Source organism: Canis lupus, chromosome 12 (assembly GCF_003254725.2).
Source record: "Canis lupus dingo isolate Sandy chromosome 12, ASM325472v2, whole genome shotgun sequence".
NCBI lineage: Eukaryota > Metazoa > Chordata > Mammalia > Carnivora > Canidae > Canis > Canis lupus.
The window spans coordinates 33,004,846-33,031,001 of NC_064254.1; the positions used below are offsets into that span (position 1 = coordinate 33,004,846).

Genomic DNA, 26,156 nt, shown 5'->3' on the forward strand with positions numbered 1-26,156 from the left:
AATGGTATCTTATACCTCACATTGTTCCATGAGCATACTCTCAACCCTCTTATGGCTCAACTTTGCTAACTAGAGCTTCAGAACTGGTTAAAAGGAGGAATGAGTACGTGATCCTGGCCCACAGCTCAGGGTTAGTAAAAAGATAAGAAATATTGAGTGAACTAAAGAGACAAGAGGAATGCAGAATACATAATTAAAGCTTAGTATGGTTATTAGAGAAATAGTTCATTATTCAGGAAAAAATACAAAATGTAAAAATGTAAAATTAAAGCATCATATATCTTCCCCAGAACTTATCAATTTATTTGTTTCTCCCTAAAATTCATGTTTTCCAAATAGGTAGCTAAACCAATAAATATTTAAAGACCCAAATACTCACAGGTAAGCCCTGCAATCCTGCATCACCAGGAGGCCCAGGCTTCCCTGGTTCACCCTGAAAAAGAAGTTTTTATTTCATCATGAACCTGTGTGAAAAGAAAGGACACAGAGCTTCTGGATAGAAGGATTATCCCTACAAATGACCTTACATGCACTTTTATAATATGATCCTGCTCAAGGCAGGGGGAGAGGGAGGATGGATTTAAGACATAAATTTAATCAAAATACACAATCTCTTTCAGCTACTTTCATTGACAGGGCAATTCTACTGAGTTCCTAAAACCAAGTAAACAAACATACTATTCTAATAGTATTTTGAGTTGACACTTGATGAAAAAACCAAAAGGAGGAAAAAAGCCAAACCCAGCTAAGTAAATCTCCCAGTAATATAGAAATGGAAATGCTGTTGGCCAGGGCTACACAGCTACCTTTGTTCCGGGCATTCCAGGTATCCCTTCACGGCCATCCACACCTGGCAAGCCCTAAAAAAAAAAAAAACAAAGAAACACACTGTCTCTTAGAAACAGTCACATTCTTCTTCCCTTCATTATTTTCTAAAGTTTTGTTACCAGTTAATAATCACTTTGAAAAATGTGGTTGATGATTATGGCTAAGGATATACCGTGTCTCCTTTGGTCCCAGGGAGGCCAGGAATTCCTCTAGAACCTTGAGGCCCCTGCAAAGCAGAAGGGAAAAGATAGTCAAGACATGCCCATTTATCACAATGCTTAGGACACATCAAAGAGATAAGCATAATCAGCAGAGAACACCAAAAAGTTTGTAGTAATTAACACTAATTTGAACTCACTCTATCTCCCTTGGGACCTATTTCTCCTGGAGGTCCTCGCTGTCCTTGATCACCCTATGTGAAAATAAAATGTTGTTAATATAAACAAAAGCTATTTGATAAACTTTTGGAACTATAAAACACCATCCTGAGCAGCCTGGGTGACTCAGCAGTTTAGTGCTGCCTTCAGCCCAGGGTGTGATCCTGGAGACCCGGGATCAAGTCCCACGTCAGGCTTCCTGCATGGAGCCTGCTTCTCCCTCTGCCTATGTCTCTGCCATTCTCTCTCTCTCTCTCTCTCTTTCTCTATCTATTTCTCATGAATAAATAAATAAAATCTTAAATAAAAAAAAAAAACACCATCCATATTGCCTGACTACTGCTCTTTCATTGGGTGCTTTTCTCTCTCATGGATGCCTAGCTCAAGAATTTTTTTTATAAAAATTAACATTGTCTTAAAAATTTATATTGCCATAGAGATAAAAGAGATCTGCATGTCTTTTGATTTCACTTTAAATGTGTAAAGCTTCTGTGCTCTCTAGATTTATAGGTATAATAAAATTAAGATCCATACTGTAGGTAACCTTAACATCAGTAACTATGTCTACATTATCAGCTAAACTCACTATCATGGTGGGTTAAGGTTTGGGTCAGTTGCCAATCTTTTCTCCATGGCAATAATAGTGGTTTCTGTCAAAATTATCTGGCCAATGTTGACTAATGGCATAAGTGGTAATAGATGAGAGGATGTGTCTTCCTAAAATAAAGCTTTTGTTGAATTGCAAGACTACTCTAAAACCTCAAATGGCTTCCTATTGCTACAAGATCAGTTCAAAAAGCTCACGTTGGCATTAAATACTTTCCATAATGTGATCCTACCTTATCTATTCAATTTCATCTTCTCAACAGAAACTTTCCAAGCCAGGCAGTAACAGTCCCTATGACAAGACACCCCTCAGGCCCTATCACCACCAACAGTGCTCTTCTCACCTGTACTCTGCTGCCCTTCCCACCCAGAATGGCTTTCCAGATCAACCTGCCTCTAAGATTCTCTTACATGCATTACCTCTACCACATACTCTAGGGCTTCATGTTGTAATTTATGATGTAGTTGCATTCTGTCTTTCCCACTGGCCATAGGAGCTTAATAGTTGAAAATTCTATTTTACTTACACCTTTTCTACTTTTTCTGTGATAAAGGTAGTTATTAATGGACAGGTTTTAAATTTACTTCTAGAAAAGGTGTGAGACAGCCTATAATAATGACATGTACATACAGCAAACAAAATATAATGAGATCAGAAATCATAGAAAACGAAAAAGGATAGAATTACCCAAAACCTGAAATGAGACTGTAACCCTAAGCATACTGTGACAGCCAAAACAAATGGAAAACACAGCAAACATAAAAACTCAACAATAAGACTTCACCTATGTGAAAAACAAAAACCCACATCAAGTCAAAAGAACATATCTCTTTATTCAAGAAAGTGATGCTTATCTTAATCAAATTTGTTTAAATAAATATAAAAACTATTGCTCATTTTACTTTAATCATTCACATGTAAAAAATACTTGCACTCACACACACACACACACACACAAAGCAAGTAATCTATCACTGATCATTGCTAAATAATCTATCTTTGGGTCTTATAAAAGGCAAACAGCTTACAGGTGCACCAGGAATCCCTTGAGGCCCAGGTTCTCCATCTATGCCCCGAGCACCCTTTAAAAAAAGAAGACAAAGAAATGAAATTGAGATCAGTCATTTATGTTGAAGGGCACATCAATCTTTCTATAGAACTTTAATAGACAGATAAAAAGGAGGTTTTGTGTTTGAAATACATACTGTATTCATCAGTGAACCCCAGGAAGTATTCAATCAGATACCTCAGTTATGAAAACACTAGTTTACATCTCCTCATTCCACCAAGAGTAGTTACGGCCAATCTTTGATACCACCCTTGGTATTTTAAATTAACACTGCATCCATTCTTGATTGATGACATGAACTAAAAACACTGGTACCTATTTAGGAAGCTGGCAAAGCTATCAGAAGAGGTTTGGTAGTCACCCTCTAGGGTTGTCAGGATTCCTATGGATATTCATTAACAGTGAAGATCAAGGAGCCACCCAAATAGTTGCAGTGGACTCTGCTGCTGCCACAGCTGTAATGGGATTCTGTGACACTGGATTTCCACCAAGATCCATAATCAGAAGTCCAGTCATATGATTTAGAAGAATGAGTTGTAATAAGTATTTGAGTAGCCCCTGTTCCATCCTAGGTAGATGATAGGTTCGGTTTATATAAAATAATTCATCTATTTTCTTAACAACAGATTCATCTTCCCAAGGGATGGAAACTACAGAGCTTTATAAATCTAGTTATCTTGAAATCAACTGTGACTTGGTTATATTGTACATATCACCTCTTTATTTAATGATAAGAATCTAAATGTGATTTTAAGACAAAAATATGTTTTTTTTAATGTTTTCTATATATGCTATGTGTTAAAATACAAACCCCTTCTTTAAATCTTTTTCTCATCTGCTAAGTGAATGAGAAGTCAGAAGGGCAACCGAAGTCAATAGGTCATCTACTAATGAATAGGGTTGAGATAGGGAGATGATAAAATAAATGGAAAACAGTCATAAGAGTGCTGGATGGATGTCAGGCCAAGAAAACCAGGTGGACAGCATCTGTAGTAAAAATTAAGAATTAGGAAACCTTTGATAGAAGGTTCAGAAAAGGTAGAATCAAAGAAAGAACACAACTGAAGCAGAGGTACCTCAGAGCCTTGAAATTCTTTGATCCCTAAAAACTAGAGCAGAGTAGAAAGCATTTTACATTCACCAGGGAAGAAGAGGTTTGGAAGACCCAAAAAAGACCTTGAATTCATCATTCACCCTGCGTTGTGAGCCTGGAGCCCAGCCTTTGCATTATAGAAAAAGCTGTGATGCACTCACTCTCTCTTATTGCTGTTCAGCATGAGCTCAGACCCAAAATGCTGTTACTAGGCAACCACTCCAGGGGTCTGAGTTCATGAGAAGAGTTTGCTTTTTTTTTTTTTTCTTTTTGTTATTGAAAGCAATTTGACAGAACTCAGAGGAAATGAGAAATTTTGAAAAATGCCAAGTAAAAGAATATCTCATACAAAGAGCATATCAAGAACAGTAATTGGTTTCAAAGTGTGGGGTCACATATTTTAGATGATTTAAACCCCAAAAAGCAAAGGTCTAGGTATCAGCAACTCCAAAATAAATGGGATTTATTATTTAATAACAGAAGAGATACACACAGAATGTTACTTAAGGTAACATGAATATAGAAATATGAAATATGCTTTTTTAGAAAAGAAATATTCTAGAGGAAATGGAAGAGTAAAACAGGCAGAATTAGAATACTTAGAAGGAACAAAGAGACTGAAAAAAATGAAGTTGAAGGAATTAGTCACAAAATAATTCCTTCAATTTCCAAAAATATGCATTTCTTTTAAAAATTTTATTTATTGAGCACCTACAATGTGCAAGTTATTCCCACTTCACTGTTAATAAAAAGCCTCTGCTTCTGTGTGAAATGACACAAATTAGCCATAGAGATTCTAAAAAGAAAGAGGCAAGGGTCAGAAGTGGTGGTAGGCAAAGTGCTTTTTTTCCTGGAACCTATAAATTGGCTTTCCTAATACATTCTCTAAGTAGTAACCATTTTTCTTAAAATCTGATAGAGAAGCTAGACACACCCCTACACACATACACAGTGAGGAAAACATTCCTGAGCCCATCATGAACATTCAGGTTTCCATTGTTTTTGTTTATGATATTCACTCAGAAAAAGCATTCCCTATCTTCCATTGTCTCGCAATGGGAATATGTCATCCTTCTAGGTCTGGCATCCTTCTAATGCCACCTCCTCCATGAGCCCTCCTAGTTCCCTGATCACTCCCTCACATCACTTGCCCTTGTCCTCAAATGTATGTGTCTCTTGTTACAAATGTGAACATTATTTCTCTTATTTCTCTTTGAATCTCCCCAAACATCTCACAATTCCTTGCTATGAAATGGTGGGAGAATCTGATCTTTGAGAATGGGCTAAGGACAGGTTGATAAACTCAAGCCACAAGTGTATGATCCCTGTTGAGTACAGAGCTCAGGGATCAGCCTGGAGGGAGAGCCACAAATGGCCCTGGTGTCCCCAGGGATATCCTGCCTTCTGTTACCTCTTTCTTTCCTCTCTCTTTCCATCCTCCCCTGTCTTTGTTTTGATTTTTAGGTATTGTCTCAGTGGTATCAGTATTAACCACTGATAATAAAAGAGATAAAAATTTAACATCCCTGTTTATTCTTATTTACCAAAGATAATTTAATATATGTAATACATAAGTATCATACATACTACTTGTTTCTATTGTTTATAACAGAAATGTGAAAACGTAATCAAACATCTACAAAGCAAATAAGAAATTAAAAATGATGTTGCTGAAAATAAGATATTTTTAAGTGGGCAAAAATTTATTTATACATGTTGATGTCATATAATCATCATCTTACTTTTTCCCCTTTGGCCCCAACAATGCCAGTGATGCCTCGTAATCCTTGAGCTCCCTGTAAATATAAAAAAGAACAGTGAATTGTCTTAGTTGAGGAACACACTTGTTTATCTTATCACAAAAGTTGATCCAGAAGGATGTCAACATAACGAAAGGTAACACTAAGAAATAGTGACATTATGTAAACAAATGGATGCCAGTGTCCCAAATTACCTCATTGTGCATATAATTGCAGCAATCGGCCAAAGCTCAAGGGGCTAACTTTTTATTAATAGATATGATTACAAGCAATTAAGAATGTTCTAATTATAATGATCACGTGCTGACATAAGGTACATTAAATCCAGCGGATGGTATACCTGCTGCATATTTCAGGGTACATGAAATTTCCTATATCATGTGAGAGTACCAGAGAATATAAAAGATCTCTATCATCCTCTTGCATTCAATATTTGCTCTCAGATTGCCTAGGCCTGAAACCTAGTAAATGAATGCATGTAGTTATAAGTAAATTTTTTCTGTTAAAATGGTGCTTGAATATACAATGGGGATCTCCTTTCCTATTTTGAAAAAATGGTAATCTCCCAATGCTGGCTTGGTGGGACAATACAGAATATCATGTTACTGTAATACTATTAACCCAAATACTAAACAGGAAATATTCCAAAAGTCATGAAAAAAAATATGTGCATATCCTAGTTAAATATTTTTTTAAAAATACTTTACTGGAGGTCCTTGAGCTCCAACTTCTCCCTGTTCCCCCTGGTCACCTTCTTCACCCTAATAAACAGAAAAGCACATCAAATGTCATTCCAGCAATGAGCATAGACAGATAACTCAGCACATTTTAAATTCACTTGGCATTCCCTGAGTTGTGTTATTATACTTTCTTAAATTAGTTTATATGAGTAATCCATATTAATTGCAGGCCATTCAGAAAATAAAAAGAATTATACAAATAAAGTCACCCAAATCCTTCCCTCCTTCAACTATAAATACCAGTAACATCTTAGATGCTTCTCTAAAAAAGGGGTGATGGGGAGGAAAGAATAAAGAGAACATATATACATTCACATTTCCAGTGGGGGGGGTTGTTATCAGAAAAATATGATCATACTATGCAAACTTTTCCACAAACTACCGTATTATATATTTGTGATTTTCATTCCAACTTTTCTTATTATAATTTTTCCACTATACCCAATTTTTAAAAAGTATTTAAATCAGCCTTTCTTTTCATAGTTTATACCTTTTATGCCACCCACAGAAAAGCTTTCTCTACCCCCAAAATATATATTCATCCATATCTCCTTCTATAGTTTTATAGTTTAATTTTTTACATAGAAATCTTTAGTTGATTTTAATGTAAAATATAAAGTAGAAATCTATCATTTTCTTTTTTCCTGGTAATTGGCCACTTTCTCTAATATCATTTATTGAATACTAGATTCTCTCCACACAGGCTGGAAAATTCTTTATCATAAAAGTAAATTGAGAGTATACTTGTTTCTAGATTTCTTATCCTGCTCTTCTCATCTGTTGTATGAATTTTCCAAAACCACGTTTTAATTATTCAAATTTTATAATACATTTTAATTTCAGAGAGAATTCCTTGACCTTAATTTTTCATTTATAGTTACTCTTACTTTTCAATTTTTCCTAAATGTTTACTCTACCAGATGAACTTTAGAATTATTTGGAATATCTTCATAAAAGTACTACTTGTTTTATATTAGGACTGCCCTAAATTAAAAGATTAATATGGACAGAATCAGAATCTTTACAATACTGAGTCTATTTTGGAAATCAGTATATCTCCCTATTGAATCGAATCTTTTTCTTTCCTTCAATAAAGCTTTGGTCTTTCCCTCATATATAGTCTTGAACATTTAAGTTTGTTCTAAGGTGTCCTGACTATTTGCCAATGGAATTTTCTTCCATTTTGTTTTCTAACTAATTATTGTTTGACTTTTTGATATTAATTTTATAACCTCTGATATACTTTAAAATGTTAGTATATTCTGAAAAGAAATCCAACTGCTATTTCTTACTGAAAGATTGCTGACTGAAAAAATGCTATTTTTCCCTCTGACAAAGGTTTTCTTTTTTATAGAAATATATTGCCCTACATCTCCTGTGGTAATGGATATCTTAAACTGTAAAAATAATCATGAGAAAAATTCTTCATTTTTAATACTATGTGCATAATATTGATAAAAATCTACTTCTGTTGTTTCTTTATTATATATTTCAATTCACCCATGTTCTTGCTCTACAGACTATACCTTATAGAGACGATCACGCACACACACCAAAATACAGAAAATTGAATAGCAAATATTAATATAGAACCTTTGGGCATAAATGCAAAGAACAGGTTATGTCTAAATCATTTATACTTGATTTTTAAATTAATTATGAGAGTATTACATAGTGGTCTTAGTCTCATAATTATACTCAGATTATGTTCCATAGGCATATATGATTGACAGGGAGAAGAGGCAGTCCCAATGGGCAAGCCAGTGAATTAGCTAGTTCAAGGAATGGATAATCAACACATGTGTATAATTAAATGCTACCTGCATATCCCTACCTAAATCTCAGAACAACAGTGATTGATATGTGCACAGTAAGTCTTCATTAGCAAGGTTTGGGGTATTATCCTACAGATTATAGGATAAACCTTGTAGTAATATAGTTGATTTAAATATTTCACCAGCAGATGAATGGCACACAACTCATCTATAGCCACAACATAATGACAAACTTAGGAAGAGCAATTTATTATCTTTTTACTGAAAGATCTTTGATTGTTCATTCTTATATACATAAAATATCTTAAAATCTTCACTAACTAAATTCAAGGCAGAATTGTGAATTCACTTTCAGTTTACAGCTCAGTGCATCTATTATTCTGTTAAGGTTCATTCTTCAATGAGCTATTATCATCCTATCTTCACATGCCAATTTTCAAAGAAACCAATGAGTGGTGTAAGTCACACAACATGTGAAATAAATCACAGGAGTTTTCAAAAACGACCAATAAAATTTGGGCCAATTATCTCACACACCAAAACAATTTTAAGGTTCTTCACTGTAAATCAAACCAAATTTGAGAGTCTGGATAAGTAACTGGTATAGTTATCAATAATATTGGTTTCTTGGGCAGTAGAGGAAAATACTCTAATTGACAGTTTCATCCCCAAATGGGGCTGTAAAAGTTCCCCCAAAGAAAAGGGGTCATTAAAAGAAGGAGGAAGGGAGCATGGCATCAAAAATAACAGAAGTTTACCATATCTGCTTTACTACATGCATTACCTCATGAATATTTTTTGGTATAATGTAATATTCTTACACACCTTTTTTTGTGGTTAGATAATATTTTATTATATGAATCTGCCGTACTTAGTTTAGCCAGTCTCCTGTGGTTGGACATTTTCTTTTCAGTTCTGTGCCTTTGACACTTAGAATAAACCCTGGCATGTAGCAGGTGCTTAATAAGTGTATGTTGATTTTTTTTCAATTATGAATCTTAAGACTTAATGGAGGAATGAGCATGTAGAAAAATTTCTAAAGTACTCAACTTTTTTTCTACTTTCTCTAATTTGACATTAAGAACCCAGCTGTTACATTCCAGATAAATAAAATACCTTAATTACTCAGGGCCTAAGTAATAAGACTAAAAATAAATGTCCAAAATGTAATAGGCTAGAGAAAATTGGCTTACTTATCCTGATTATCTGAGATTGTTCAACAGACTGATTTTAGCTAAAGAGTTCAAGGATGTTAATGCCTGATGATATTAACAAATTGCCTCTTCAGTCCTTAACTTCCAAAGAAAAGGACTAATTTTCTGCCTCCACCCAATTAAGGTATAGAAGGACATGCTCAAAAAATGTCTAGAAAACCCACATTAATAAGAACAGTTTGACTTTTTAAAATATTACAGAATTAACAGTGACAAAACTTCTGTTATGCAAAAAGTCAAATTTGTAGACACTTAAAGGCAATTTACACTAGTGGATTTTTGAAAAAGCAAATAAATCATCTTACTTTAAATTTCTGCCTTGGTTTTTCTGCAAGGCATGCTAGCCTCAATGCAAGTTATGCTGTGGATTCCATATTTCTATCCAGACAATAACATAAGTCTATAACTCACTTCCAGATTACTCAACATCTATAATCTATCGAAATGAAGTCAAAAACAAATTATTTCAGAACTTAAGATGAGAAGCTATCAGCTATCAACTTCCTGTTTGCTAGTGTCAGCAACACTTGTCATAAAATTTTACATGTGCCATAAAATTTTGTTTAGAAGAGTGGAAAAACTAGCTGAATAACATTTGACTATCAAAAGCATCAAGGAAAAAAGCTGAGTATTATTGATTTCAAAAGAAAAGTAAGAGGTAGCAACACAAGAAAGAATGAAATGTATGGTGTGTTATTGTTTTCGTAATTGAACAACATGAACATATTATGCTTAGAATATTGATGCATCTACTGAAAACCCATCAATCATCATTTGAAAAGGAAGGATAAAATATCATGCTTTATTATTGCTTACAATTTCCTGTAATAAAAGTAATCACTACCTCATAATCACAATTTACTCACTATATATCCCTTTTTCTTACCTTGTGACCTTGTCTTCCAGGTTCACCAATTTCTCCTTTAGCCCCTTTATGACCCTAAAAATGCATAATTAACAAATAAATAAATAAATTTTAAAATAATTCTATTGGGTTTGTCACAGAAAGTGGTCAGAAAGTTCACAAAGTGATCTTGCTTCCCTAAATTTGTGTCAGTATGCTACACAGAAAAAGGTTATGTTACAAAGAAAATGACTGCCTTAAACGACCTTAATACCGCCATGTGTATTACATGATTTAGTGTGTATAATAAATATTAGCTTTCGTTAATAGAAAAACACTGTTCTAGAATGACAAAGCTTCATTATCTGGTTCAACAACATGATTTATTATCAGCTGATCCCTAGATCCCTCTATCCCAAACTTCCTCTCACAGTTGGGTTAAGAGCATTAAGTCTTCTTCAGGATCAGTAACTTTTTTCTCGAAGGCGACAGTCCTGACCGAACTCAGCTGGCTATCCCCTGCTCTCTCAATGCTTCTCCAAAAACCCTTCTGCCTCCTCTATACCCACCTTCTTCCTGGAGGTAGAAGAAGAGCTGATATAAGAAGGGGATCTCCCCAGATGCACAACTTCCACCGCTTCTTGTATACAATTTAAAATCAAAGGGAAGGCCATAAAGGGCAGTCAGTGCAAGCTGCATAGCATGAGAAGAAAATCCCTATCTCTTCTTGTCAGGCCATTTGTTCTAAGCATATGTGTGGTTTGGGTGGTAACATGAGGCAAAGGGATACATCCACGAAGGCAAAAGAAACAAAAGCAAAAATGAACTATTGGGACTTCATCAAGATAAGAAGCTTTTGCACAGCAAAGGATACAGTCAACAAAACTCAAAGACAACCTACAGAATGGGAGAAGATATTTGCAAATGACATATCAGATAAAGGGCTAGTTTCCAAGATCTATAAAGAACTTATTAAACTCAACACCAAAGAAACAAACAATCCAACCATGAAATGGGCAAAAGACATGAACAGAAATCTCACAGAGGAAGACATAGACATGGCCAACATGCACATGAGAAAATGCTCTGCATCACTTGCCATCAGGGAAATACAAATCAAAACCACAATGAGATACCACCTCACACCAGTGAGAATGGGGAAAATTAACAAGGCAGGAAACAACAAATGTTGGAGAGGATGCGGAGAAAAGGGAACCCTCATACACTGTTGGTGGGAATGTGAACTGGTGCAGCCACTCTGGAAAACTGTGTGGACATTCCTCAAACAGTTAAAAATATACCTGCCCTACGACCCAGCAATTGCACTGTTGGGGATTTACCCCAAAGATACAAATGCAATGAAACGCCGGGACACCTGCACCCCGATGTTTATAGCAGCAATGGCCACGATAGCCAAACTGTGGAAGGAGCCTCGGTGTCCAACGAAAGATGAATGGATAAAGAAGATGTGGTCTATGTATACAATGGAATATTACTCAGCTATTAGAAATGACAAACACCCACCATTTGCTTCAACGTGGATGGAACTGGAGGGTATTATGCTGAGTGAAGTAAGTCAGTCGGAGAAGGACAAACATTATATGTTCTCATTCATTTGGGGAATATAAATAATAGTGAAAGGGAATATAAGGGAAGGGAGAAGAAATGTGTGGGAAATATCAGAAAGGGAGACAGAACATGAAGACTCCTAACTCTGGGAAACGAACTAGGGGTGGTGGAAGAGGAGGAGGGCAGGGAGTGAGGGTGAATGGGTGACGGGCACTGGGGGTTATTCTGTATGTTAGTAAATTGAACACCAATAAAAAATAAATTAAAAAAAAAAAAAAAGGAAATGAACATTCCAAAATTAAGTCTCTCAGAGCTTTCACCCTCAGAGACTTTCTTGTTCTGAGAGTGTAGGTCTTTGTGAAAAATAAGACACCAATCCACGATCAAATCTTCTGCAGTCTTGGGAACACACTAAAACTAACCTCGGAGAAAACCATAATTGGAAAACCAGTGCCCTGGGGCCTTTCAGATCATAGCAGAACTCCACTGGTCTGGAACTTTCAAAATCACTTCAGACTCACACACTAAGGAACAAAAACCACTTAACCCCAACATTTGGTGTTTTTTTATGGGAAATTTTGAAGTAATCATGATATAGAGTGAGAGAAAAACATTTTTGGGAAGTCTCTTTTCTTCCCTATTTTGCACTGTTTTGGCAATTTTTTTAACTAAAATAGTTTCAAATACATTATGTATATAATTACTTCTCAGTCTTCCTCCATAGGAAGCAAATGTTGGAACCTTAATTTGGTGTTATAGAGTCTCTCAAGCCAATACATTTTATTGGTATTTAGTCCCTAAACAACAGAAGTACTATGTCATCAAACATCCATGTCTCCCAGGGGGTACCTGCCAAAAGAACCAGCTGAAGTTTCTAGGACCAGAGAGGGGCCACAGATTAAGCCAAAGAATAAGCAAACATAAATTTGCTTAATCCATCAAAATGGGATCTTTCACCAGAAAGGCCAGTGTTCAGGAAAGGATCAATTTTTTTTTCTGTGGATAATACTATTTAATGTAAAATACTGAAATTATTCTCTTACCCTCATGCCTGGTAAACCTGGATATCCTGAGCGACCTGGTGGACAGGAATTGGGACACTGCCAGAGAGAGAGAGAGAGATTGGTAGAGAAAGCATAAATTAGAGCCTCCCTTTACGACAAAATGGTATTTTTTTAGAGATTCCAGCTTCAGTATCCTAGTATAATTGCATTCATTAAATAACTCTGAATACCCCTTTTTTCAATTTTTTCAATTTCATTTTTAAACTCAGAAATACTCCTGGCTCACAGAAAAGTACAGAGAATAGAACAAGCTTTCCCTGTATATTCTCCATCCAGATTTAATAAATGTTAATATTTTGCCATATTTATTTCAGATTTATTAAAGAAATAAAATGCTTCCAGACACCAAATGTTTCCAACCCAATGTACCACAAACCGATCCTTTTCCTCTTCCCCTCCACCAGAATGGCTGTATCCTGAGGTCAACAAACCCTTGTCAAATTGGCCGAAATTGCATTTAGTACAGTCTACCAATAATATTTTAATATTAGTCTCTAAGTAAAGCAAGTCTCAGACGGAGTTCTTTGATTTCTGTCTTCTGAAATTGGTGTGCTCTGGTGAAAATGATGCCCTAGTCATAAAGCAAAAAAATTATGGAAAAACAAAAACATTTCCATAATGAAAACCAGTTGCAGTCTGAGTGTATACAAACCACTAGCCCACTAGCGCTATGGATTGCTCTGCTATCCAAGATTATCCAGCAAGATAATCTTAAAGAGAATTCATCTGAAGATCAGTTGAATTTAAGTCTTTGACTTAAACTGTATTTTGTTCAAAGGTAAACATCTTACCAATGGATCTCCATCATGAAAGCCAATGGTTCCCTAAAGTGAATAAAATATTAAAGTTAAGAATGTAGTTTAAAAAAAAAGAATGTAGTTAAATACCTAATTCAAATCTACTAGTACTAGAAAGTCCCCTGGACAAAAATATAATAAATCTATTTGTTCAATAGCATATAAGGAACAAATAGCAGCATAGAATATGCTGATATTCTAAAAACTTTGACACATGGGCATATTCCTTTTGAAGACCTTAAATTACAGTAGATTGTTTTTTTCAGGGAACTGAAGGGAAATGAAATGAGAAACAGGATAGATAATATGGGGAGCTCTGGATCATACATTTAAAATATCAATTATTCGGGCCCCTGGTGGCTTAGTAAGATGAGCATCTGACTCTTAATTTCAACTCAGGTTGGGATCTCAAGATAATGAAGTAAGTCCCGCCTTAGACTTTGTTCAGCAGGGAATCTACTTGAGGATTTCTCTCCTTCTCCCTCTGCCCTTCCTCTGACTCACACGCTTTCTCTCCTTCTCTCCCTCAAATAAATAAATACATCTTTTAAAAAACTAAAAAGAAATAAAGTATGAATTATCTCTTATTTGAACTCCTATTTTTTAAATTGTTTATTGTGTAAATCCTTTGTAAAAATTAGCTCATTTGAAAATGTCCCTTTTATATGTCCAAGTTTTGAGCATTTGAGAAATCACAAATGTCAAAGGAACTTCAAATATATGAGTAAGCCATTCCCTGAGAAAACCTCTTTTTTAAATTATTGTTATTCATGCTCTGAATGTATGAAAAAAAATTGGTAGCCATTTTGGAAATTTAAAGAATGACTTGATTGACAAGTACTTCCATTTTTGATTCTTAGGTTTCTTTAATCCTAACTCTCAGATACAGGAAAATTCAAGCTGCAAATAACTTACACTGGGTCCTGGAGGGCCAGGTGGGCCAGGTGGTCCTCTTCTCCCAGGGTCACCCTAAGTTATTTGAAAATTGTGACACAGTGGTTATACACATGTCGAAACACTGCATAAAACTGGTGAGGCATGAGAGAATATTACTAGAAACCCCCACAGAGCTCAGCCATGTATATACCTGCCACTGAAATCGATGGGTGGCCCATAATCCTATTAGCTGCACAAAACTAGAAGAATAAAGGAGCTCCAGTCTCACCAAAGTAACAAAACAAGGCAGAAGGAGATTTGGGGAAAAAAGTAAAGCCAATTCTTCTCTACAGAATGATCACTTTATTGCAAAAACAAACTGGAAACACTACATATTTTTCTAGTTGATTTACAGAGGAACTAGAACAGCCAATGCTGCTAGTGTCATCCAGATAAGGGTAACAAAAGAAGGCTTGCACCCCACCTGAAGCTATGGGATGGAAGGGTAATCTCTGCAATGCCAGATTCTCCCTGGTACTGTTCACTCACAAGCTATTACTTGGCCTGTCACCATACTATTTTGCAAATGGGATAGAAGATCAGAGATGGCTAAATTCAATGAAAATGAATTTCAATTTGTCTTAACATCTAGAATTAACTCCTTGCATATATTTTCCTTCTTTATGGTCTACTATAAGAAGCCAAAAGCATCTTCCAATTAATTTAACGTTACAACCATTTCATATTTATTCATTTGTTTAGTGAATAATTTTATTAAATAGTAAACTTAGAGAGAAGCAAAAATAAGTATATAGTACATGGCTCCTATTCTCAATGTGGTTACAATTATCTATCCTCCGCATAATGTCACTACTTCTCAACATTTCTGAAATATTTATTGAATAGTAATGTCAAGAACTTAACTACTAACAATTTCTTGTATGGAGTTCAGCTCTTTATTGCCTAATGTTAAGTTCTGTTGGTTCAATTATAATTTAATGGTCCTAACATAAATATACTTGGCAACAATTTTCAGCTATTCACTTTTCATTTCATGCAGAGAGCCTAATATAAAAGACACTGGACCTTAATTCCAGCTGAGAGTCTATAAAATAGAGGTGACACCCTTTTGATTGATCACTAATTCTGGAAGTTGGGAAGAAAAATTTAGCTGAAAACTTTGGGGAAAAAATTAAAATCACTCTACAAAAGTGAGGTAGCATTATTATCCCTGGTTCCCATCAATATTATGAACAAGAATGAAATTCATCTGCCATCTTCTGGATTTACAGAGGAAAGCATACAGTTAGGGCAATTTGCCTTCCTGAGTAATGTCATCTATTAAATTAGCAAATGTCTATCAAGATGCACTGTAATACTCACAATTGGTCCAACACGGCCAAGCTCTCCAGGAAGCCCTGCTGCCCCAGGAGGGCCCTGTATGTATATAGGCAATGGAACATTACTCAACTATAAAAAAGAATAAGATCTTGCCATTTGCAACAACACAGATGGACCTAGAGGGTATTACACTAAGTAAAAAAGAGTAAAATACCACATGATTTCACTTATTTGTGGACTCTAAAAAACAAAACAAAGAAGCAAACAACCAACAACAAAAAAAACAAACTCTTAAATTCAGAGAACAAACTGGTGGTCGTCAGAGGGGAGGTGGGGGTGAGGGGTAAAAGGTACAAACTTCCAGTGACAATATAAATAAATCTCAGAGATGAGAAGTCCAGCATAGAGGATATAGTCATTAAGATAGTAATAACATTGCCTGGTAACAGATGATGACCACACTTATTGTAGTGAGTACTGAATAATGTATAGAATTGTTGAATCATAATACCTGATATTAATATAACACTGCATGCAAATTATCCTTCTATTTTTAAAAATGCAATTATAAATAAATAAATAAATAGACATGGTAACTTATGGATGTTTTTATAATCTATCATAAATGATATCAAATATGATAAGTAACTGATTTAGGATTATGTATCTGTGCTAGTTTTGGTTTCCAATGACACAAAAACTCATTTGAACAAATTTTAATTACTTAAAATGGAACAGAAATTTCTAAAATGAATAAACCAGAACAGAGGTGTGTCATAATAGCTATCTAAGGTCATGTAGGTAGGACACTATAAATACCACTGGGTAGCATCAGTTGGAGAGTAAACTTGGGAGCTGAGAAATAGGCCATTGTTAAAGACTGCGTAGAAATAAACCAAGAGATGGTACTTACAGGAGGCCCAGGAATACCACGGCCCTAAAAGATTCAAATAAAAATTGTTATGGTAGGTGATTTAAACTCAGCATAAAGGGATCCCTGGGTGGCGCAGCGGTTTAGCGCCTGCCTTTGGCCCAGGGCGCGATCCTGGAGACCCGGGATCGAGTCCCACATCAGGCTCCCGGTGCATGGAGCCTGCTTCTCCCTCTGCCTGTGTCTCTGCCTCTCTCTCTCTCTCTCTGTGACTATCATAAATAAATAAAAAAAAAAAAATTAAAAAAAAAAAAAAACATTTAAACTCAGCATAAATACAGAAGACATAACTCAGTTTAAAAACAAAGTATAAACTTTGTCACTAAATATATGATGTTCATTCTTAAGAAAGGACTGGATTAAAAATAAAAGCAAACATGGCTCTACTTCTAAAGGAAGAAGCTTGTTTCAGCACCTCAAATATTCCTTTGATGTCTAAGCTAACCAATAATACTTGCCCCAAACTTAACAAAAAAAAAAAAAAAATCAAAGAAGTCATTCATGCTTGCTGTTAGGAAAACTTAACATCATTCACAAAGAAGCATATCACAACCTGACAGTTTAAGATTTTTTTGTTGTGTTTTATAAGAAATCTACATTAAAACTGATATAGTGTACTGCTTTATAATTTATAATGTGATGTTTGGAAATTCCTCCAAACAAACATTCAGCACAGAAAAAGGCGGGGGGGGGGGGATTAAAAAAAAAACAGAAACCACCCTCTTTTGACAGATAGGATTATGTTTCCAGACACCAAATCTAGTAGATATTGAAAATATAATGGTGACACTCCAGATATGACTTACTATGCGATCTTAATTTATTATTCTGAATTTGATCTTAAAGTGATTATTTCATCTCCCTCTCCTTTATATCTCTTTAGCTACACTGAACTACATGTGATCAAGGATTGACACCATATCTTATTCATCCTCCTCACCTCAATTCCTACCACAGGACCTACTATATGCTAAACCCTAACTACATGCTTGTTGAATTTTATATAACTGAACATCAGCTGCCTTGAATCTCTTTTATCTTTGCTTTCCAGGTTTAGTATTTCTCCATTGGGAATCCTCATTACTCCTTTCTCTCCTACATTGGCTTGCATAATTTTTATTCAAGCTATCTCTGATACCATATTTGGGTTAGCTTTTCATTCCAAACTCCCTTTTCTGAAATATCCATACATGAACCATTTCGTGGAATCAATGTACACCGTGTGATACTGATATTATTATTTCTAATTATTTAGGCAGCCAAAATGAGCAAGAATTTCACATGAACAGTGTGTTTTAATAATAAATGGGGCTTTTTCAAAGCATTTGAAAAATTACTCCTATTTGATCATTTTAATATGTAAATCAATTTGGGAAATGTGTTATGCTTGAAAATACCAAAGTAATCAATAAGTTATTTCATTACCATAGCTCTAGATGTTTGACAAATTTCAAATTTCACAGAGTTTTTTAAAAAGGTATCTCTATAAGATGTTGAGCTCTGAGTGGAAAAATATAGGAGAAAGGCCAGCAAGTTATTCACTTCTGAAAATAGCCTTATAATGGAAAAGTTGACAGACAGTGAAATATGGCCATGAAAACAGTGCAAATAGAAAACAAAGACAAAAAATACAGATTAATGACAAGAACAAAAGAGGAATAAAGAGCAAATGGAAAGGAAAAGCAGCCTAAGAACCTAGCCCTCTTATAAATAGAAATAACACAAAGCAGGCAGATTGGGCAGTGCAGGAAGGGACTAGCCAGGTAATCAGGCTGGTAATCATATGGTTGATATTCCATTAGAGATAAAACCAGTTGTGAAGAAAGTAGTGTGATACTATGGTCTAAACATCGAATATCCAGATTTGCTGTTATTATGCAAGAAATGTTTGCTATCAAGGGGAGTGAAAGGGAAGTTGTCTATTGAACTCCTTCATGCTGCATATTATATCAAAAGCTGCAATTAAAAATTTCACAGTGGCAGAAAAAGACAGGAGATTTTCAATTCTGTCGCTTTACAGTTACTTACTGGAAATCCCCGAGATCCAGGAACACCAGGTTCTCCCTAAAAATAAAAATAGCTTCATTGTACTTAGCTTTTTGTAGCATGAATATGTAAATACGTAAATTGCATAAATTTTGAAATCATTAAAACACTCCATCTTGGTGTTTTTAATTTAATTTAATTAAACTAAAACAAGATTTTAGTTGAACAAGTGCATTTCCTCTGTTTCGTGACTACTTTTTCAGTTGATTTGCAAACACTACAATAAAATTATACTTCAGCATCTAACTAATACCAGCAATTAATAGCAGATGGCCAACTTACTTTTTGTCCTCTTGGTCCGACAGAACCAGGGGATCCATCAGGTCCTGTTAATCCCTAACAAAGCAAGATGATGTTAGAACTAATATAGCATCTTTAGGCAAACTCCTAAGTGGATAATTGCATTTTATATACTAAGTATGTACAGAATGGTTATCTTTGTATGATGTGAATGTTTACAAAGAAATAATTTTCCTATATTCTTACTAAAGGTAATGTTTACCAAGAAATCTTCCTGTTACTTTCTGTTGATAAATTTTATCATATTCCTAACTTCCTACTAACTGTATTATCACAGAGTCCAATAATTTTGTATTTTTTGTCTCTGCTTTGGAAAAAATGCAATGTAACAACTGTAGCATTCTAATAGCTAAGTCTAATGGGACCACAGATCTTGGCTCTGTCATTTACCCATGTTTATGCACCTCCTTTACTTCATTTATAAAATAAAAATACTATATGTCTCTATCTCTCTAATAGTGTCTAATAGTGTCTAATAGAGTTAATAAAATGTTTCTTCAATAGAAATTTAAAATATTCAACCTCATTATTGCCTTTAGCCATCTAAAAAACCCTCTAGCCATCTTCCAGCAATAACAATTGCTTATTGAAGAACTTAACTTTTAAGGTACAATGTTTGAGAAGATGAGTGTCTCTACATTATCTTCCTTAGTAAAAATAGCTTTAAGTATATATTTTCATGTGTGTCACTTGGTACATAGAATTTAAGCCAATTACTATAAAATGCATTTATAACTATCATATTGAATACTAAGCAGTTGTTAAAGCATATCCTCCAAACATTCTAATTCCCTGCCAGTACTTGTTTTTAACTATCATCTTTAATATAAAATAAATCTTAAAGCATTAATAACAATATATGTACACCTGAATTTCCATATTTGATGATGATGCATTTTTTTATTTTTTCTTTACTCTGACACTCTTAGATATCATTTATAATGTAATCTTGAAGTTATACCTTGCCAAAGATAAATGTGTATGTGTATCTGTGTGTATATATGTATATACATATGTGTACACATACATGTGCATGCATAAATAAACATCTTACAAAACTATTATCAAGATTTTGAACAAAGACTCAAATGGTATTAATTGAGGAGGGATTCCTTGCAAAAATGAAAGCCCTACTTAAAAATGGATCTCCAATATCCATATTTAATCTGTCAGAGTTTACACAAATATCACTAAAATGCTTCCATGTAATTTATATAGACAACTAGTTCACTGACCACCATTTTTACATTTCTCTACATCAATCCATTTCCCTTACAACTCCAAAGTGTGAATCAAAGGAAGTAGAAAAAAATGAGTTGAAAATGTTAATTATTGAAATTTTACCAAAGAAAATTATTAAACACACATAAAACAATTTTTCACAGACTGAGTTTCAGTCACCTGAGTCTAAGTACTGCACCGTAATTTAGAACTGCTGAGCACCTGGAGTAATGAAACTTTGGCTTTTGATTTTCGTAAACAAACGATACATCCAGGAGCACCCTCTGCAGGCATATATGGCACAAAGATTTTACAAACCTCTGAACACATTTGACTAATGGAACCCCTAACTCCCACATTCTATATATACCCTCCAAAAACAATCCTGATCAATTCCCACACATGCAACCAACTAACAATCTTCAGTCTGTGACTGGAATAACTGACAAGATTGGTGAACAATAGCTACTATATATGATAGAATTTCACTGCATAATAATAAACCAGAACCAAGTAAATGGTTAGACAACATGGAGGCTGCTTCCAAGTCACTTCTTATTTAAAGTACCTTCTATAACACATGATAAATTATATCGATCACTAGGAAGTTCTTTGAATTAAATTGATAATACAGGGGCACCTGGGTGGCTCAGTGACTGAGCCTCTGCCTTTGGCTCAGGTCATGATCCTGGAGTCCTGGGATCGAGTCCCACATTGGGATCCCCACAGGGAGCCTACTTCTCCCTCTGCCTGTGTCTCTTCCTCTCTCTGTGTCTCTCATGAATAAATAAATAAAATCTTTAAAAAATAATAATAAATCGATAATACATTTAGGTGTCAGATGTTATAGTGAATTCTGTTATGAAATAGGTACATAGAAAAGTATAAGCTCCATAAGGACAAGAACTACATGTCCATTATAATCCTGGCACACTGGTCCTGGCATCTAACACATACTCAACACATCAACACTGAATATTTAATTTAGGTTAGTCTATTACATGGAAGGATATTACACTTAGCCTTCTACATCATCTTTATTTAGGGTTCAAATCCCAACTTTGCCACTTATGAGCTGCATAACCATGACAAGTTGCTTAACTGTATTGTGCCTCCGTGTCCTAATCTGTAAAATATGTATAATATTAATATCTACCTGACACAGCAATTTTTAAAATTAAATGGGATATTATACACAAATGCTTACAACAGTGCCTGCCAGAGTGGGCCCTGAATAAATGTCAGCTATTCTTATTATCATCATTATTATATGGTCAGCACTACTACAGATGTTGTGAAGAATTCACCTGAAGTATAAGACATGTTTCCTGCCCTCTGGCAGCTTAAAATATTCAGAAGGGGTTCTGCAAACAAACAAATGAATAAACAAACAAAAATCTAGATATTAACCATGGGCACTGTATTTCATGGCCCCCTCACACTTCTTTGATGTCTGACTATTTCCACTTAACACTGACCTTTCAGAATAATTTCTTAATAACTCACTATTCTAATCATATAAACATCTGCCAGGGATAATAGTTATATATAGCCAGAGGATTTTCTATCTTCCTTCCTATAACAAGTGGCATGGTGTAACTGTAATTCCCATATTCAATTCTAATTCTTCTGCCTATCTTAGATGGATGCTATAAGAATGTATAAAATATTGTTTTCAGAGCTCACTAAGCATATCACAGCAAATAGTGCCAATCAGAACATCTCTATTGATTATTGATAATAACACAGTTGTCCTTTGGGCATAAGGTTATAACCAAGCTCTAACTTCTCTAATTTTACATCTACATATATATCTATAATCTCCCACATTTACATTTGCATACACATACAAATTCCAATTTTCAAAAATTCTTATTTGTCAAAGAATTGACAGAGAAAAATATTACCAGTGGCAGAAAGAATTGCTTTCATATGAATGTTTATGAAGATAAAGTTCTATATGAGGTGATATTAAAGCTATGTTCTGAACTTTCATGCTGCTGCTTGGCAGACAATACCAGCCATCAACAGTAATTTCCTTCCGGCATTCCAACTAATCAGCTCATGAGACTCAAGACATAATTCCACAAGTATAGCTGCCATGAATCTTTTACATTTTCTGTCAAAAAAATCCACTTCACTTAGGGTAATTACTCTTTAAATCATGTTCTTTCTGTATTCTTCCAAACATCATCTGATTAACCATTTGTTAACATTACCAAAAAGTACAGCTTTACAATGAACCAAATTGCAGAAAACAAAGAGGTTGGAGGTTTAAGGTCTCACCACTACACTTAGGCTCACCTAACAAGAAAAGATCATTAGACCTCTCCTGCTTACTTAGCTCACCTATGGCCAGGGACAAAGAAACAGCAAACTCTACATTTACTGATTTCTCATTATTCTCAATGTCTAGTCTCAATTTAAGGTAAAAGATTTGTTTAAAATGTCAAAGGAGCCAAAGAATACAGTAAGTCAGAATCTTGTAAGTCCCATGTGGTTCCATTTCAAAATCTGGTGGAATCATACCTATATTTACAAATAATTAGAAAAGACCAATTATAAGTTATTTTTATTATCCATTGAATTTGCCCGTAGCATTTTTCTTGGCTGAGAATTCAGATACTAAAAATTTACTATCATTCTTTTTCTATTTTCTCTGATTATTCATCTATTTAAGATATTCATTTGTATACACATGAGGCAAAACTATCTGGAAAGAGAGTGAGTCTAAAAATGAAGGAATCTAGTTTCTTTCACTATCTTAACCACTAAATAACTCTAGGTCCCTGAGGAAACTACTTATCCTCAAAATTATTCAGTTTTCTTATCTGTGGAGAATAATATTAGCCAAACTTGCCTTCCAGGTTATTGTAAGGTTAAAGGAAATAATGTTTGTGACTGCATTTGAGGAAAAAAAGTTCTACACAAATGCATATTAGTAAAGTTAACTTTTTGCTTATAGTTAACTTCTATTCTAGGAAATGCCTAAAATATTGGCATACATGAATGTCTTACTATGATACTGCAACTCAACTATAGACAAAGACTAAACACTCCTTGTAATTCTTAACTATATTGTACCTTTAAAGATTTTTAAACATTTTCATTTGTTTATCCAAAATTTGTTTAAATGGGGGGAATTACTTTGCAAAGGAAACCCAGGCATTGTCTTTATGACCTTATGGTAAAAGGTAAAGAAGAGTTTGTAGCATTGAGCCAGCTACAAAAGCACCATTAAACTGATGCACAGATAACTCTAGCCCTCTCTCTGAAATATTTCAACTCAATACCAAGGGAAGACTTCAGGTGATTAGTTTATGCTTCAGCCACCACAAAAATTAATAATAATAATAATAATAATAATGTAATCATAAACGTTCTTTTCACACAAAAAGCAGGTCCAAATTTCATAGGAATGCAGAATTGAATCCAACCCATACTGGGCTACTGTTTTATAGAGTAGCCTTGTATTTATTAGACTTTTTTATTAGGATGTGACAGCTTCAAGTTATTCAGTGTTCCACGAAGAACTTGAAAACCAAAAAGTTATATAATTTCAGTTTGTATTATACAAATATCAGTTTGATATTCAGTTTGTATTATCCAAATATTAGTTCTTGGGGGATTCTTGCACAATCACACAGAAAGTTCAAACTTGAGGCTATGAGCCGTAAAACAAATCTTTCCTAACGTACCAAGTAGCATAGACAAATACCCTCATAGTGGTAATCTTTATAAAGAAAGCATATCTTGGGCAGCCCGGTGGCTCAGCGGTTTAGCGCCGCCTTCAGCCCAGGGCGTGATCCTGTAGACTCAAGATCTAATCGCACATCAGGCTCCCTGCGTGGGGCCTGCTTCGCCCTCTCTCTGTGTCTCTGCCTCTGTCTCTCTCTCTGTCTCTCATGAGTAAATAAATAAAAATCTTAAAAAAAAAAAAAGCATAACTTATAAACACTAAAACCTAGCGGTTTTTTTCTTCCATATGTATAAATTCTAGTAAAAAATTCTTAGGAATTATAATCATTAATCATAGATTTTCAAGTGCTTTCTTTGATTTAGAAAAGTCTTCAGGTTTTGGAAGCCACATAACGTGGTAACTTGAAGGATAACTTGATGAATACACCACTGTGTGTTTTCTGAGAACCGATAATTTTATTTTACTTCACTTTGTATCCCAGTTTTAAAGTCAAGGACTGGCCTGCAGTAGGACTTCAGTACCTATTAATCCAGCACATAGTGACAGGAGAAGCAGAAAGTCCTGAGGTCATTATGCTCTGAGGAAATAGTATTTACTGTTAGGTTTATACTACAATACAGCGGAGCTTTCTTCAATCAAGGGGAGGGAGAGCTGTAGAGGTAGGTAAACTGGAGAAAGGATGCTCATTCCCAACTTTCAAGCAACCCTACTCCGCTTATTTCTGTCAGTGATGCCAATCAAGAAAACATGGAAAGTGGAAAACTAGTGGTGAATTTCCTATTCTGTGTGTGCTGACCATTTCCCAGCCCCTGCCCCACCCCCCAACCCCTTACCCCCCACCCCCACACCCCATTCATTTCGGGATTTTTTTTCCGGGCCTCCCTCAGAGGTATCTTTATTTCTCTTCTTCAGGATTCAGTACTCTGCGCCTTCGCCTGCCTACAGGTCCTCTCCTAACTTAATCTAGGACGTGCCTACGAAAGGGCAGGACGGACGGCGACCCGCTGAGAGGCCCCAGCAGAGCGCGATGAAACCCCCTCCGGGGCAGCCCGGGCGGGGGGGCGGGGAGGGGGGCGGCTCAGCAGTTTAGCGCCGCCTTCAGCCCCGGGCGTGACCCTGGAGACCTGGATCGAGTCCCACGTCGGGCTCCCTGCATGGAGCCTGGTTCTCCCTCTGCCTGGGTCTCTGACTCTGTGTGTGTGTGTCTCTATGTGTGTGTGTGTGTGTGTGTCTCATGAATAAATAAATAAAATCTTTAAAGAAAATAAAAAAGTGAGGATCCCTGGGTGGCTCAGCGGTTTAGCGCCGCCTTCAGCCCAGGGCGTGACCCTGGAGCCCCGGGATCGAGTCCCCCATCGGGCTCCCTGCACGGAGCCTGCTTCTCCCTCTGCCTGTGTCTCTACCTCTCTCTCTCTCTCTTTATCATGAATAAATAAATTAAAAAAAAAAAAAAACCTCCTCTTCCCGCCCCCCCCCCCCCGCCCCCGTGCGGGCTGCGGGGCTGAGCGTTGGGGCGGCGAGCGAGGAAAGAGCGGACTGTTGGGGCAGGAACCCCGAAGCTCACGGCCCGGCTCAGGGCCCCAGCGCGGGCAGCCCGGCTCCCGCGGCCTGCACCCCTCCCCCCTCCCGCAGAGCCCCCGCCCCGCCCCGCCCCGCCCCGCCTACTCACGTCGGCGCCCGGCGTGCCCGGCTTGCCCGGAGCTCCTGGCTTGCCCGGTTCTCCAGCAGGACCCTGGGCGGGGAGGGGCGAGGTCGGGAGACAGAGAAAGAGGCGACACTGAGACTCTAGGGACTCACGGGGCTGCGAACCGCGTCTAAAGAAGAGAAGCGAAGAGCGGATGCGCTCATCAACTTACCGGGGGGCCCGGGGGACCCTTGGGACCTCGGTCACCCTGAAGGGGGAGTAGAAAAGGCGAGAGCAGTCCGTGAGTGGGAGGCGCTGAGGACCCAGCCGGGAGACTCACACGCGTGTTCTCCGCACGGGGTAAAAATGGTGGAGGGACC

General features: G+C 36.1%; 1 protein-coding gene across 1 annotated transcript in view; it reads right to left on the reverse strand.

Moving 5' to 3' along the window:
* Window positions 1–26,156, reverse strand: part of COL9A1 (collagen type IX alpha 1 chain) — a 90,408-nt gene that overhangs the window by 34,335 nt on the left and 29,917 nt on the right. The window contains exons 9-25 of the mRNA XM_035697416.2: window positions 26,009–26,044; window positions 25,822–25,884; window positions 19,214–19,267; window positions 18,914–18,949; window positions 16,868–16,891; window positions 15,997–16,050; window positions 14,653–14,706; window positions 13,732–13,764; window positions 12,920–12,976; window positions 10,350–10,403; window positions 6,442–6,495; window positions 5,717–5,770; window positions 2,841–2,894; window positions 1,187–1,240; window positions 1,001–1,054; window positions 807–860; window positions 380–433 (exon numbers count right to left, since the gene is read on the reverse strand). Of these exons, the coding sequence (XP_035553309.1) occupies window positions 380–433; window positions 807–860; window positions 1,001–1,054; window positions 1,187–1,240; window positions 2,841–2,894; window positions 5,717–5,770; window positions 6,442–6,495; window positions 10,350–10,403; window positions 12,920–12,976; window positions 13,732–13,764; window positions 14,653–14,706; window positions 15,997–16,050; window positions 16,868–16,891; window positions 18,914–18,949; window positions 19,214–19,267; window positions 25,822–25,884; window positions 26,009–26,044 (843 nt within the window). The remainder of the gene's footprint in view (window positions 1–379; window positions 434–806; window positions 861–1,000; window positions 1,055–1,186; window positions 1,241–2,840; window positions 2,895–5,716; window positions 5,771–6,441; window positions 6,496–10,349; window positions 10,404–12,919; window positions 12,977–13,731; window positions 13,765–14,652; window positions 14,707–15,996; window positions 16,051–16,867; window positions 16,892–18,913; window positions 18,950–19,213; window positions 19,268–25,821; window positions 25,885–26,008; window positions 26,045–26,156) is intronic.